Here is a 16,054-nt window from a genome sequence, read left to right as displayed (position 1 = left end):
ACAAGGGGGATTTCTCCGGGCAAACCGGGGCCGGCCGTGGCTTCTCCCTGCAGGTGGCTCAGCGAGGGGGGCAGCCAGGGCTGCAGGCTCCGCTGACTCCAACAAGTGCCCCAGCAACTGCTTCTGCAGCCTCTAATGCTTGTAAAGCACAGCTTGGATTCACCCACAGGGTGTCATGCTGACAAACCTCTCCCAAAATCTGGGCTAGGAGGAGATTTGAGTTGTTTTGCCTTGAAGCCTTGTGTCTCACTGGCTCGGGGGTTCCAGGCCTTGCTGCTGCCAGGGAGCATGGCCCTGAGGTTGGCAGCCTGCTGATCTGGGCTGGCTCTTCAGCAGGCATGTCAGAGCTGGCTTGAAAGGGTGGGGACACCCAGATGATAGGAAAAGCCAGCATGTGTTCCAAGAAAAGAAATGGTAAAAGGAGAGGCAAGAGGGCACTGCCAGCTGGCAGGCAGTGAGCAGGGTGGGGAAGAGGACAGCTTTGAGGAGGTGCAGGACAGATCTGAGGTAGGGGTTAGCCATCCTTTGGGCCAAAGGTTGACGCAGCAGCCTGAGTCCTGGTCTTCAGCAGCTCTGGGCCTGCCAGGTTGAGGGAATCTGGTCCTTTCAAAGAGAGTTTTCTTACTCTGCTCATGAGAGGAGAAGGAAACCCGTGCAGCTGGCTCTGAGCTAGCAACTGCAGAGAGAGTGGGTACCTCTGTGTGGTCGGACAGCAGTGCTGCCCCAGTTCCCCTGTGCACCCTTGGGTGCAGGAATGGGGCTTCCTCAGGATGCACCGTAGGAGAGATATGGAGATCTGAGTGCTGCTGGTGTGTGAGTAGCTCACAACAAGGGGGTCCCAGGTCTGGGAGGGGTTCATGCTGCCTGGGATGGGGGATGCTTTGGACATTTCCAGGATTTATTGCAAGCAGTGCTTCCCTTTTGGGGATGAGTGTTTAAGAGCAACCTCACCCACACTTACGGAGGAGGAGCACACATTATGGGGTGACCTGCAGTCAGATTGTCACATCCTTTAGCAGCCCTGTCCTACCTACACAGCTGCTCAGCCCAGAGTCCCTGCTCAGGGCTGACTGTGCCAGCAAAGGTGGCAATTGGTGGTCAGGGAGAGCCCTTTCCTGGCTCTCTCCTGGGATGGGACTGAGCCCAGTCTGTACCCCATCAGTTGAGCTGCTCAGAAGGTGATTTTTGGTTTTCAATCTGGGTCATCACACTAGTGAAATCCCTCTCATAGAAGCTGGTGTGGTGAAAATATGCCCTGTGCCCATAGCAGGATTTAAAACCTCTGTGAATTATTGCCTGGTGGGAAACTCTGAAGCCTGAGTGTAACTTCTGGTACCTTCTGGGCTGGAAAACAGAAATAGCCTTTTTTTTCCCTCCTGGAGAATGATTTTCACACATTGCTGGATAAAGTTTTCATTTAGGTTGACTTTCTTCTTGTTTTACCTTAATGTCACAGGTCATTTCCCATCTACAGCTTTGCAAAAACCCTGCGATGTTCCTGTGCAACCCTTCAGTATGGATAAATCAAGTTTTTAGGTCAGCTCTGCTTACCTAGGCTTATCTCAATCCCCTTTTCATATCTGGATAACCTCTATTGCACCTTTTTCTCAGTTGTGCTGGGTCATGCCAGTCCTCTGTGACAGAACAGGCAGTGGCACTGTCCTCCATGAGCAGGGTCAGAGGCAATGCAGAGCCAGCACATGCTCTTCACCTTGCCGTCTTTCAGGACTTTGGAGACAGCCCCTAAGAGGTAGAAGACGTAGCCTGTCCCCTCTGATGTTGATGCCAGATCTCACAAAGGAAGAATCAGCCTGTATTTCTTTGGGTATGAGACCAATCCTCTCAACCAGCGCATGGGGTAGGTGAAAGCCAGAGCTTTGACAATGGCATGCTTGGAGTGTTTAATCCCAGAAACAGCCCCAGGTAAATGGAGACGTTTTCTCCTACTGCCTCCACCACTGGCCTCAGTGGTTTGTCCTGAGGATCCCAGCCAGCCCAGGGTTGATTCCCCTTACACATCTCTGCAGCATCGTTTGTCCCCAGGGCAGTCCAGCGTGCTCTAATGGGATCTGATTCACTGGCTTCTAGCACCCGTGGAGGATTTTCTAGAGACAGCATTACAAACTATCTCTACAGAGTGTGCAGGCAGGTAAACCTACTTCTTCCCCACACTGTGGCATTGAGGCCTTTTGTCAGCTCCTGTGTTTCCCACTGAGGGGCTGAGAAATGCTCCTCTGGTGAGTCCAGACATAGCTGAGCACGTGTTGGGTATGTCCCATGTTCCCTCCCACATGCTGCTCTGGTTTGACCACATGGGTGCATGAAAAGGTCAGTAGGAGTTTGGCAGGCACATTAACAGACAAAGCAAAAGACAAAACAGTGATAGCATTAAACACAACCATTAAAAAGAAAAAGAGAGAAGCTGAGCTGAAGTATCTTGAGGAAAACGGTGTAACTGGAATGCCTGCTACTGGTGTTGCTCATGAGAAGCTCCGGAAAAGCACATCAAGGCTGAGATGGATACAAAGAAAGCTGCCAGGGCAAAGGCACAGAGGGATTGCTCACTTCTAGTGAGCACCCAGACACTGTAAAGACTCCAGCAATGCCTCTCCTTGCTGACAGAGCTCTGTCCCATGAGCTGTGTTTGTACTCCCAGCATACGGCACAGGCACTGAGGGGGCTGCGTGACCCCAGAGCAAGCGTTCCCCCTTCAGCCACCCGCTGCCTTTTGCTCCACCTGCTGGATGGTGTTGGTGAGTCTTGAGCTTGGCCACAGAAGAAAGTTTAATGTAGTGCTTCATGGAGATTCATTCTGCATGTTTGTAGGATGACATTGAGGGATGCCCCTATCCCACTAAAGTGGTGGAGCCCTAGAACAGTGGGAATATGTGGCAGCCAGCCTGGGCCATGCTGTGGGGTCTGCAAGGGAAGAGTTCCCACCCTGCCGAGGACAAGAGGACGTGGAGTTACTCCCTGACTGCTGCAGTTGATATTTTCAAACTCTGGGCATTTACCCTGCCCGCCTGTGGCTGTTTTCTCATCTTGCTTTCTTGTCAGGGCCACAGTTCAAGGTCTGGAGAGGTGCATGTGGTAAGGGAATAGGGGAGAAAGTTCTTCTGTGCTGATGCACCTCCCCTCCCTAAGTCCCACCACCCACACATGAGCTGGGTGATAATTTGGTGGGGGGAGCTGGTGGAAGGGGTGGGGCAGGAGGAGGAGAGAGGGTAGTCTCTGCCTTAACTCTTGCTGTATCTCTTTGGCACTCAGTGGATTCCCTGCCTGGACTCCAGTGGGACGGGAAAGGACAGGATAGGACAGGAGGGGCTTGCCTGGGGAAGACCTGCGCTGGGTTCAGGTGAGTTGGGCGTTTGCTTGTTGAGCAGATCACCCTGGGAGTGCCGGTGACTGCAGTGCTCCCGCAGCCAGCTGCTGCACGCCAGCTGCTCGCCGTGCTCTGGAGAGCGGGCCAGCAAATCTGCAAGGGCAAAATCTTCCCAACGTTAGGCAAAGGAAAAGTGAGATGGAAAATAAGGAGCAAATAATCAGTTTGGATCAACCCAGGGAAGAGGTTTATCTTTCAATGGTTCCTTTGGAAAACGAAAGGACAGGCTGAGATGCTGCTCAGGGGGTGCCAGGAAGCTGAGAGCAAAGACATGCCTGAAGGATGGGTAATTGGTACTGAAGGTTGCGGCAGCAGAGAGAAAGGGGAAGAGTGATAGATAAGTACTCAGATAGCAGAAAGATTGAGGAGAGAGATGAGAGTGAGTGAGACAGGGACAGGGATGAAGGGCAGAGATAACTGGTTGATAATAGGTACAGGAGCCAAGGTGCTAGGAGTGGAGTAGGCTGTAGGCATTCCAGCTACTGCCAGCATGAGTCCTCTCCTCCTGTGCTGCCCTGCAGAGGTGCTGACCCTAGTGCATTGACTTGGGGGCTGCAGTTTTAAAAGATGTGCCTGGGAGTGCGCTTCTTGTTCTTCTTGCCCCTGAGGTTTCATCAAATTTGTTCCTGTAGGGGTGAGGCAGGGAGACAGTTTCTGCATGTGCTAAACTCTTGGGATCTGTGGGCATATTTGTGAACAAATGCAAGCAGAATACGTGAGGGTTTCATAACACCTGATCTGTGTCTTCTTAAATCAACAGTGCTTTTAAAGTAATCACTACTAATCAGGGCTTTCATCTCATGCCAGTGGAAATGCCATTGCCCTAGTTTTTCCTCTTTGACAGCAGCTGATATGAGAGCCTGAACCTTGGACCTGACCTTTGCAGCTCTGCAACAGCCCAACTTTGTCGGATTCATGGCTGCAGATGCGGTCCCTGCAGAGGGCAGGCTAAAGAGCCTTGTGCCGTATCTCTACCTGACCGTGCTCATGGGCAGGGCTACAGGAAAGTTTCGGTGCCCGAGCCTGGAGAGCAGGTGCCTGGCCCCTCGGAGGGTGCAGGTGGGATGCAGTCCCACCACATTACAGTGTGCCATTACGGCAGGAACTGCTGGAAAACGCTCACGGCACTGCTGGAGTCATGGTGTCCATGCGCCTCTGTCTGTGCTGATTTCACCTGATATGACTCATCCTGAGCAGCGCCTGAAGATGGCTGAGCCTGCCCAGGATGTGACACAGGGTGCTGGGATCCTTCTGCAGGGCTGAGCAGGGAGCACAGCGAGGGGACAGTCATGGCAGGGAGCCCCTGTCACCCTCCTCCTCACTGGCTGCACACGTGTCTGTGCTGAGGGACCGGGCTCTGCCACACACGTTGCTCGCTCCCTTCATCCTCCCTGCTGGGAAGCATAAGGCAATGTGTCATGCCTCAACCTTGCCTACCTTTTGGAAGAGTCTCGCTTGAGTGCTCTTCCCCTGTGCTCCCTGTTTCTTTCCCATCACTGACAGCAAGTGCCCTCAGGCTGCACTTTTGGGAGGTCAGGCAAGGTGTGCCTCCCTGGAGGAGTTTAGATACAAGTGCCGAGAGTACTGTGATGCCAAATTCCCTGTGCTGCTCTCCCACCTCTGAACCACCAGCTGCAGTGCTGGCTCCTCTGCTCTCCTGCTCCAGCGGCTTTGCTTCCCACTCTTCCCTGGCCCTCACCCCCAGCCTCAGGCTGTGCTGGAATGGCAGCAGGTGGCCAAGCTGCAGGGCTGGGGGCTGGCAGCCTCCATCTCTTCATCTCTCCTGCCCAGGGCTGCTGGCTGGTGTCTTGCTCTGTGAAATTGCTGCCCCAGAGAGGTGGCAGCCCTGTAGGCATCCTGCAGACTCTGTCCTGTCCCTGTGCAGCACCTCTGGGCTGCACCACAGGTCGCTGCCCTGCTGTGCAGGGGCCTGTTTGCAGGAGCCAGCATGACTTTTCACCCGCTGTGCCATTCACCTGCTCTGCTCCTCCAGCCAGTGACAGGAGCTGCGCTGGCCACATGCTTTGGCTGCACACAAGGACCTCAGAGCCAGCCTGATGCAGCCCCAGGACTTCAGCCAGACACCTCCAGCCATGAGGTAGGTGGCTCTAGGGACTCCACTGGGGCCTGGATCTGTGTCTGTACCAGACCTATCACTGGTGCTCTGTAAGAAGGATGGATCCTGCTGTGGCTGGCCTTCCTGCTGTGCTGCACTGGATACAGCCAGACTACGGGCTTAATGGAGGTCTTGAGAGTATATGGTTTGATGCAAAGGCTGGTTTCTGGTCATATTCAGATACCATTTATGGACTTCATCAGTTAGTCCTGTTTTTTTTCTAGGCTAGAGAAAGAAACAACCTATGCGTCTCTGTAGCCCGCAGCAGGGCTGGTGAGCCATGGACACCAACAGAGACTGATCTGGCCCTGGGAACAGCAGCCTACATTGCTTTTAGCAAGAGATTTGCCACTGATCCTCAGGAAAGTGCAGGCACTGTTAGGGGCTTTGGAGGCTCTCCTGTCCAGCAGCAGAAGACAGGGCAGGAGCCATTTGGCACCCTCCTGCACTGGGGGTGTGTGCTCTGAAGGGTGAGGTTCTATAATTCTTGCAGCTTGTATTGCAGATGTTTGTGTCTTTAGTAAACTCACAGTTGCTCCTTAGCTCACTCTTTCTGGTCTCAGTAAGTAGCAAAGTCACTGACTGCAAAAGCAGTGCTCTTATTTCACATTGGAGAAACACAGGTAGGATCTGATTCTTGTATCAGCCTCCTGTGCCTCACGAACCTTGCTGAACAGATGCTTTCAGAATACCCTGCAGCCCACAGAACCTGGAAGTTAATTGGAAAGTGTAAAGAAGCCAACTAACTTACAATTGCTTGAAATGAAAGGCATTTTAATTTCATCTGCTGTCCTGGAGTTGATCAGTTTTTCTACATCTTTCCTTGTCTTTCTCTGATATGCAGCTGGAGTGAGCCATTCTCCAGCAGCATTCCCGTTTGGAAGCAGCTGTCCCTGCTCCCGTAGCTGCTCTTAGATTGGCCGGAAAGCACGTGCTTCCACTGCTAGTGTTGTCTTGTCCATCTTGCAGAGATGACCTATTGCAGTAGCAGCCCCCATGCACTAATTCAACCGTGTTGTTTCTTAAGCTGTACCTTGGCTCTGCTCTTCCTCGCTGAGCCCTGATTTCCTGTCTCTGCTCCCACAGTCGCCCCCACCTCCTGCCATCAAAATGCAGTGCAGGGTTTCAGCTGCCGACTAACTGCTGGCTCTGATTGTGCAACCAGAGAATTTTCTGTGTTGTCCTGCTCCTCCTTTTGTAACACAGCCCAGTCTTCTTGCTTCTTGATTCTTCCCTCTCCATCTTAAATTGCAGCTTACGTGCTTGCTTGCTGCTTGTTTCAACATGAAACCAAGAAATATAAATGCAGTGCAGCTGTCTGCGTTGTCACCTGTGATTCCTCATTCTGCAGTTCAGGCAGCGCCTTCAAGTGTCCAAGGGAGCTTTAACACTGTGCTTCCTCTCATAAATGTTATCAGCTGCTTTTTAGAGACATTTCTGTCTGCTGTTCTCTCTGTTTCACTATTCCCTCTGGAGATTGTGCTCCTCTCATTTGCCTTATGCTAGAACAGCAGAAGAGGTCAAGCGGAGGATGTGAACTTCCCAGCAGTATGAACTCCTGTCTGACAGAAGTCAGGAACAGGCAGTAAGCTTGCAGGAAGAAAAGCTTTAGGAGAATTGCTATTGGCTTCTTCCTCTGGCGCCAAAACTCCAGGTGGCTTCTCTCTCTTGTCTCTCTCTTGTTCCTTGCCTCACCTGAGTAACTTTAAAAAAGCCCTTTTTTACCCTGAGAGAGGCTGAGGATAGCACTATGTTTTGGTTCAAATGATACTTTCTTTCTCCTCTTTTTATTTCTACCTCCCACCTTCAGTGGCATCTTGTTTCCAAACAAAGCCAAAAAATGCTGTTCTGCATATCTGCATTGTTTGTTCAGCACATCATAGGCAACTGCTGAGTGACCACAGTGCTTCAGAGGTGCCCTTGGTTTGCCTTGCCCTTTGTGACCACTCTTGAAGGATCCCATGGTGGTAGGTGTGGGGCAAACACAGTCCAAAATTTGTGACCAAGGGGAGACTGTGTTGCCCCATTCAAATGTTCAAGAATGGAACTTGTTGCTCTGTGTCTATGGCTGCCTGCATGCTGCCTGCTCTCTTTCCAGGTCCTACATGAACCCAGGTGTATTCTTATATTCCCAGCAATAAATATTTTGGGAAAAAAATATGGCTAACTCCATGCAGCAAGCCCAGCACCAAATCCTGTACCATTTCCTATGGAGCTGCATAGAGGGAGCCCACTACCCTCTGTGGGAAGATGACAGACTACAGGTCTTCATTTCTGTGAAGGGCAAAAAAACCCATCTCCTCCAAGTGCTGAGGGCTGAAAATACAGCAGAGCACCTCTAGAAGGGACCGGTGGGGTCAGAGGGAGCTGAGGAGAGAGGGTGGTGGTGGTGGCTGAGAGCGTCCAGGAGAGGGGTAGACTGTGGATTGCATCAGATGGCATTTTAGCAGTTGGGAAAACTTCATGGCAAAGGGAAAAAGAGGCTGGGAATGAAGTAGTCATAGGATTTTTTTCCAAACATTGGTGAAGGAACAGCAGAAAAAGTGCAGGCGAGCAGTGAGGGGCACAGTCTTTACTCCAAACTCATGTATTAAGGAGAGGGCAACCAAAGGGAAAGGAAAATGTTTGCCTGTTGGGGAGCATGTAACACAGTAGGTGGCTGTGACTGCTGTGGGAGAACCAAATTGTTCCTAGCTGGAAACAAGAAGTTATTTGAGTCCCCATCTGGCCTGAGAGCATATAGAGCAGGGGCACAGGAGGATTAAATGTTCAGGAAAAGAGCCAGGAGGTGTACGAATAGGTTTTCTCATAGAAACAGCAGGCAAAGCAGAGAGGGAAGTAGTGGGGATGTGTAACGTGCATGGCTTTGTTTGGGAAGGGAGAAGTTGTAGTTCATGCCATGAAGGGCCAAAACTTTGGGCACCAGTTTAATCCACCATCTGTTCCCACTTGAAAAGGTTTGATTTCATAGTCATAGCTTTCCCCCTTTTTAAATCAGGAAAATCAAGGCAGAAGTGCTGTGTCTCCCCTGCTGTTCTGTGTTTGTCCCAGCTGTGTTCCTCATTGCAGCATCCCAACTTCTATCCTTCATGTTGGCTTATTCAGGAGTCAGAGGACAGATACAGAGTCCAAGTCCTGGTCCAGGTGTCCCTGAGGTGGAGGCTGGTGACAGGGTTGGGGCTGTGGGCTGGCACTCATGCATTCCCTTCCCAGGGCTAGGTGAGAGGAGGTGATTCTCTGATTGTGATCCTCCTCTGCACCCATGTGTGAAACAGGTCTAGCAAAAATGAAATAAACCACAAATATTAGTAGAAATAGGCTGGCTTTTGGATCCACCTTACATTAAAAGAATAAAACCAAAGAATTAGCTAGTCTTCTCCTGCCAGCTTCTTGGGACATTCTCAATAAACCCAGACTTAAACATCATTGTAGTTGATAACGTGCCCTGGACTGCAGCAAATTAGACTGTGCCAAGGACTGTGACAGATCAAACACGTTTCATTAAGTACGTGTTACTTTATCTCTCACATTTGACAGTGCGTGGAGCTCTGCTCCTCTCAGAGATGAGGAGGCTGTGCTGCAGCATCGGAATAAACTGATTAGCCAGCTGGCAGGCCTTGCTGCAGGCAGGCAGTGGGGAGAAAGGCTTTGCCTGGGCTTCAGAAGCTGAGAAATGGCTGGCAGGAGGACCTGATGATTCCATCTCCCAATCCGACCCAGCAGTAGGGCTAAGTGAAGGGGGCAAAGCTGGGACTGGAAGGACCTCTGTGCCACTGAGCTGCTGGTGAGCTGCAGAGCTGCTGCTGCAAGCCAGCATTTAGGGTGTGTACCTTGATTCCTGGATTTCACCACCTTCCTTAAGTGTGTGGTTAGAGGTTTGTAGGAGCCTGTTAGAGGGCTGATTCACCTTCACGCTGGCATGCAGATCCACAGGTGTTGTAGCCCTTGGTGGTTTGGATCAGTGCAAGCCATACCAGTAAATAGGTGCTTTCCAGCATATGGACCATAAAGGGCAAGGGCTGGGGATAAAACAGAGGTTGCTTCCTCAGTGCCCTCATTCATCTGCATTTGACACCGAAACTGGTTGTACCCACTGCAGTACTGCCCATATTTAAGCTCTTACTGGCAGTAGCTCTAAAAACCTCTCAAATTTAACAGGAACCAGGATCTTTCTGCCATGCTTTCGAAGAGGAAATTACATTAGCCTGGAGGATGGTCTTTACTGGCCCCTGACTGCTCTCCTCTATGGTTTATGTCCCCCTGTTCTTGTTGTAGCCTCTCTTACGCTGGTTGATGTCTTGCATGAGACTCGGTCCTCCAGTCAGAGTCCATGGAAATCTGCTGCTGATAGCAAAGCAAATAAAATGAGCCCTTCAGGAAAGCAGATGGGGGAACAAAGCCTGTTGCCTAGGGCATTTAGAGAGCAATTGGTGTATTACACTGTGAGATCTGATTTCCTTTCTTTACTTGAATAACAGGCAGGAAACATGCCTGTGTCAAAGAACTACTTGTTTTGCTGTGAACATTCATTAGAAGTTGTCTTTTCATACACAAGCATCTTTCTTTGCCCCAGGGCCTGATATATCCAGAGGGTTAGCGTTTAGGAAATAATTTCACTTACAGAAGTAAATGAGACACTTTGGTAATGATGCTGTCTTGTATGGATAAGTGCAAGCATGGCCCACCAGCTCCTGTTCCTGCTTGCCTCCTTGAAAACTACACCACAACAAATGCCACAGTATTCCTTGGCTGCCAGGACAGTTAGGTATTAGGGTCTACACTTGCTCTTTCCAGTTAGGTCAGGTTCCCTGGTAGTCCCTACTCACCATGAGACGGCTCATACCTGGTGCTTGTCCAGAGGGACATGGCTGGAGAGACACCAGGCACAAGGAGGGAGGGAATCGTTTGCCATCATGGTCCTGGTGCGCCATCCTGGTGCAAAGGGTCAGCAGATGATTTGGTGGTCCTATAAGGTAAAGGACATCCAATGTGATGAGGTCCTGCTCACAACTGAGGTGCTTGACTGGGAGAGGTCCTTGGCCTGACCTGCCTCCAGAGCCAAGCTTGGTCTTTGCCTGGGAGAGAGCATTTAAATAGCCCAGAGCAGATGCAGGGGCAGTGGAAATGTTGAGTGTTGTGGGTGATGCAGATTGTTGTCTCTGTTGCTCCCTGAAGATGGGGATGTTCCTTTAGGTGGTACAGAAGGAATGAGAGATGTGCTATTAAAAAACTTATCGAACCACCAGCAAAACGAATTTGCAAGTTGCTGCAAAGGAACAAAGCCCTGATTTCTTTGCAGTCCCAGCTGATGGGAATGGAAGCAGAGATGCTGCTGCTTTGGAGAGACTTGTTTTCAGTGTAGTTTCCTAATCTGAACAGAGAAAAGTGTATGTCTGGCTAAAGCCAGTCACTTCTAGAAAGTGAAGGCCAGCTTCTGCTCAGTAATGCCTCCAATTAGATGTACCTAGATTTAGGACTTCCTTGGCACGGCTCACCAGCTCCCCTGCTCTGTGTTAGGTCTGTGTTTTTGCCTGGACTCACATGTGCATCCCTATCTCAGGTAACTCATTAGAATGAGATCTTGAGGAGAAATTTTTTAGCTAAGTCAAAGGGAGCTTTCTCTCTTCACCTTTCAGTTTCTTCTCATAATCAAATGTCTGTAATAATGCAAGAATAATTCGGATAGAAGATTCAGTGTTAAGCACCTGTGTTAATTTTGACTGGATTTAAATTAATAGCCAATAAAAAGACTGTGAATGATAGAAAAATATATTTTGTAACAAGCAGCCACTAACTTTGCTTAATTAAGAAAATGCTACGTGCGATTCAGGATTTAGTGTAGACTGGAAAATGTCTTTCATGTGCCTCCCTAGAGGCCCAGCCATATTCAGTGTGCCTCTTTCAACAGTGACTTTGCTCTGTGTTTCCATGGCTGGGTGTTTTGCCCCTACTATTTTCACTGCAGTACTTGAGCTTGCCTAATCTCAGTACTCCCTTGCTCACACCTGAAACACCTCACAAGCTGAGGCCCTTTTGCTCACCCGAGGGCCTTTGCTTCCTTGCCCTGTATTCTTTGCAAGGTTGGGCAAAGGTGGAGGACTGGTGCTGGTACCTCTTTATTGAGGAGAGCCTAGGCCAAAAAAGTGTGTGTGTGTTTTGCTGAGGTGGCAGGAATGTGTGGTAGTGAAACATGGTGTCCTGGTGGTCGAAGAAAACACTCCTAGCAATACCTTAAAGTAAGATGGTAGGTTGTCCATTCTTGTTCAGACTATTTATCCTATTCATATTTCTATCCTGCTGTCTGAAACCACTCTAGAAAGAGTTGTTGTATAAAGCACACAGGGAGGAGAAACTCCTTCTGCCTCCATTCCCTGCTTCAGCTCCAGCTCCTTTTCTCTTAGTCTGAACTGCTGGTTCCAAAGTCCCAGGCAAGCTTCCAGCAATGATGGAGGTGCAGAGCACTTAGTCAGGGGCAGATGGAGGTACACTACACTGGTGGTTTGGGAAGGATGAGGAATGGGGCTGTGGGGAGGGAAGGGTGAATTCTGGGATGAGTCCCATGAAGGGCTAGTGCAGGTGGGTTCTTCTCACCTGAACAGCAACCTTTCCTCTGTCCCTTCAGCTCAGATGTAACTTGTGGAGAACACTTTGTGCTGACACTAAAGAAGCCATCTTCCAGAGGATGAGGGAACCTCATGCTGATAGTGGGAACACATCTGTTGTGGTGTCTGGTCCCCTCACTCCTCTTCCCACAAGTGGGTCCTGCAGCAGCTCCCTACATCCCATGCTCTCCTTCTCTTCTGTCCCACAGAGCCATGACAAGAACTGTATCCAAGGAAGGAGAACCCAATGGGGCCACTACATCTGCTGAAGAGATAAAAGTGGAGGAAATGGAAGAGAGAGGCCAGTGGCAGAACAAAATGGAGTTTGTGCTGTCTGTGGCTGGGGAGATCATTGGCCTGGGTAATGTGTGGAGGTTCCCATACCTCTGCTACAAGAACGGTGGTGGTGAGTTCACAGCACACATGAATTGTTCCAGATCTGTAGGTATGACAAGAGACACGTGCATGCCTGAACCCATTTCTCCTATGCCCCATGTACCCTCAGGCACTCTCTTATTCTCTCCTTCAACAAGTTAGATCCTGCCAAAACTAGGAGGAATAAAAACTCAGGGGTGAATCCAGCTCCCCAGCGGGTACTCTTTCTTAAAACAGCAATCTCAAATCTAGACTCTTAAAAAATTGAGCTCTAGTAACAACTTAAGGCTCTTGGGTATCTCAAGAAATTATTGGTCTTTGGAAAATACCAAATGCTGTGAGTGGTCAGAAAAGCCAACGGTGACCTCTTCCTACATATTTCCTTTTTCCTACTCCTGGTGTCAACTCCATCTTTTCAGGCCCTTGTTACAGAGGAGGAAAGGCTTAGATAGTGCTGGTATCCTTTGCTGGTATCCTTGCCAAGGCCTGATGGACCCTACGAGGAGGTTTCTGCCTCTTCCCCAGGAGCAATTTGTACAGTGATCAAACCACTGCTAGGGAAATCCATCCCCAAAAAAGGTTCATTCACCTTCCCTTTTGTTTCTTTTCATGGCTCTCCTTTTCTCTTGCAGTAACACTTCAATAAGATCATTATATGGTTAAAAGTTATTCCTTTTTCCTACTCCTGGTGTCAACTCCATCTTTTCAGGCCCTTGTTACAGAGGAGGAAAGGCTTAGATAGTGCTGGTATCCTTTGCTGGTATCCTTGCCAAGGCCTGATGGGACCCTACGAGGAGGTTTCTGCCTCTTCCCCAGGAGCAATTTGTACAGTGATCAAACCACTGCTAGGGAAATCCATCCCCAAAAAAGGTTCATTCACCTTCCCTTTTGTTTCTTTTCATGGCTCTCCTTTTCTCTTGCAGTAACACTTCAATAAGATCATTATATGGTTAAAAGTTAAAATTTCTTATAACAATAAAATGAAACTTAAGGGAATAATTGACTGTCACTAACTTTTCTTGGTGAATCAAAATCTAACTTTATAGAAGAAAAGGAGGAATAACAAATTACATGTCAAATACAGCAATAACTTCTCTTTTGTTCTTGTTCTCTAGAGACACCTTGAAATAATGCTCTGGGACTTGCTTTCCTCCCTCCTCTCTTTGAGCTTCCTTTCTCTGCAGACCATGCCCCAAAGGCCTTTCTTTTCCAAGGTGCCATGAGCTTTCACCAATAGCTAAGTGGCTCCTCTGTAATTTTTCCGAGGCCTTCCAAATTCCTGTCCTCTGTGCTGTTGCTGGAGTTTATCCAAATTAAACAAGAGACAATAAAATATGTCCTCCAAACCAGAGAGGGGCATGGTAAGAAATGGTTAAAGAAAATGGAATTGAGTTTTTCTTGAACCTGGGATGATTTTTAGCAGATCCTCCAATATTTTGATGGTAGGCACCAAGAGCAAGTCAGATGGGCAGGGGTTAGGAAACACTGGAGGTGCATCTGATTGAAGAGCCTGTTCTGCAGTGATGCTTTGAGAGAGGAATCATGGGGTTTGCATGGAAAATTTCTCCCTGAGCTCAGATGATATCTTTGCATACTTTATGCCTGTGGTACCCAGTTCAGTAGTCCTTGCAATTTGTATGCTAATTAGCATAAGTGAAAAGGCTACTTTTGTTCACTTTAAATATCTATTGAATAACATTTTTCTTTCTAATTAAACTACTCTGGAATATCTAAGGCTGTGATTCAGAGGGCAACGAGGCTAGGCTTGGGAAAGGTTAGGATGGGAGAGTCCTTCCCTCACAGCTCACACATTCCCTTTGCCAAAAGTATGGTACTGCTGTAGAAGGTACTTTTCTCTCTCTGGGGCTCTAGGGAACCAGAGCTCTGGTACAGGACAAGGCAGTGTCTTTCCCACGACACTCAAGGATATTCTCACTATTGGAAAAGTTCTTGAAATTGCAAAAAAGGTATTTTCCACCTACAAATGCTGCATCCCTGTCCCACCCTCACCCCCCAAACTGGAGACTGCTGTCCTGTCACCTTTCTCCACCTTTGGATGTACTGAGATGGTTATACAGCTATAAAGACCGATGCCATGGAAACAATAGTGCTAATTTTCTGTAAAGTGACCAGCTGTAACCTTATCTATTGCTGCACTGTCAAATTTGATCTGATTGCTCAGCATCCTGAACTTGTTATTGACGCATAAGGAAAGAGCATCTGTTTCTGGGGGCCCCACTCAAGGCTGAGTCTCCTCCAGTGGAGCAGCAAATTGAGGAGAGGATCACAACAGGAGTTTCAGCTGGTAACTGCTGTGGGACAGTTAAGAGACACAAGACAATAGAGGTGTAAGAAAACCATTGTTGCTCAGAGACCAAAATGGGTCAATCTCTGCGACAGATTCTATCAGAAGAGAGGGTCTGGAATCTGCTGAAAGGGTCATCTGTGTGCAGGATAATAAAGCTGTCTTGCAGATTTGGCATAGATATCTTGCAGCACCGAAAGCAGCTGCTGCCTCTAGTTCAGGGCCTGCAGTTCCCATTCCCTACTCTGCAAACCGGACTGACCCCGAGAACCAGCCTCCTTCCCTCAGGCCCCAGGTCTCCTGCAGCTACACACAGCTGTGTTTAGGGGAAATTTGAAGGTTCTTTGTTATTGCAACACTGTTGGCTTAAAAACAAGGGCAAGTGTTCCTAGTTGCTAATTGTCACAGGAAGGAATGCCAGTGTGGATGCCTGTGCTGGCACAGAAGGAGAGGGCCTGGGGGGGACAGTGGCTGAGAAAGGCACCCTCATCTTGGTTGCAAGCAGCTGAGATGCTCTCTAGGCACTGGCAAGAGAGGTGTTCACTACCAAAAGTTTATTGTATGAAGTGGCAAGACTGCCACAGTTGTTTCATTGAGGAAAGCAGTCACCTTATCTTGTTTGGAGGGGAGAGGAAGTGTGAAAATCTACACTAAGGATGTGGAAAAAGTGAAATGACGGAAGGAAGGTCAGCTGTGAAAATGAGATCTCAGGAGTGGTTTTGAGCAGGGCAGTGAATATATTTGGTGTTTTGGTTTGGCAGCATAACTGAAAAGGCAGAAAATTTCAGACAGCTGAACAGAGCATTAAACCATTTTTTCAGGGCATTAAACTTTTTAGTTGTTGTTATTTTTGGTTTTTTTTCTTATGCTTTGTTTATGTTGGTTATTGTGTCTGGAAAAAAGCCATGTTCTTTCTCTCCTTCCTCTTCCATTTTGACAAGGGTTAGTCTGGGGGCTATTTCAGGCTGATTTCTCTTCAGACATTTCTCTACATTTTAGCAAAAAAAAAGGATTTTGAAGATAGAAGTTAAACTTCTTCATTTTGAAAATGCTGGAAAGATACTCTTCCCCTATTTCCATTCTTCTGGTGCAATCTGCTTTCCAAATTTGACGTGAAGTATGTCTCAAGTAAATTTATATCCTGGCAAATTTATTACTTACCAAGAAATGTCACCAGCCTCCAGGTTTGTATCCTCTGGGCAAGTGGGAGTTTTGCTGTGACTCTCATGAAAGGCAGAACAAATGTGGTTATGTGAAACAAGGAGTTATTTTGT

At 48.6% G+C, this 16,054-nt stretch overlaps 1 protein-coding gene across 9 annotated transcripts in view; it reads left to right on the top strand.

Annotated features, from left to right (window-relative positions):
• The window catches only part of LOC103624682 (sodium- and chloride-dependent betaine transporter), a 54,857-nt gene that overhangs the window by 3,024 nt on the left and 35,779 nt on the right, over window positions 1-16,054 (top strand). For 3 of the 9 annotated variants that reach the window (XR_001859317.1, XR_001859318.1, XM_017726209.1), the window contains exons 1-3: window positions 2,251-2,753; window positions 3,268-3,355; window positions 12,310-12,506. Coding sequence is in view for 7 of the 9 variants with exons in the window: in XM_017726209.1 (XP_017581698.1) it covers window positions 2,603-2,753; window positions 3,268-3,355; window positions 12,310-12,506 (436 nt within the window). In the remaining 2 variants the exon portion in view is untranslated. Of the gene's footprint in view, window positions 1-2,243; window positions 2,754-3,222; window positions 3,356-5,375; window positions 5,481-12,309; window positions 12,507-16,054 lie in introns of those variants that run through there. The other 6 variants (XM_017726214.1, XM_017726210.1, XM_017726215.1 and 3 more) reach the window with 6 other exon arrangements.

Source organism: Corvus brachyrhynchos, unplaced genomic scaffold (assembly GCF_000691975.1).
Source record: "Corvus brachyrhynchos isolate BGI_N302 unplaced genomic scaffold, ASM69197v1 scaffold191, whole genome shotgun sequence".
NCBI lineage: Eukaryota > Metazoa > Chordata > Aves > Passeriformes > Corvidae > Corvus > Corvus brachyrhynchos.
Note: the sequence above shows the minus strand (reverse complement) of the source record. Positions and strands in the feature narration are given on the sequence as shown.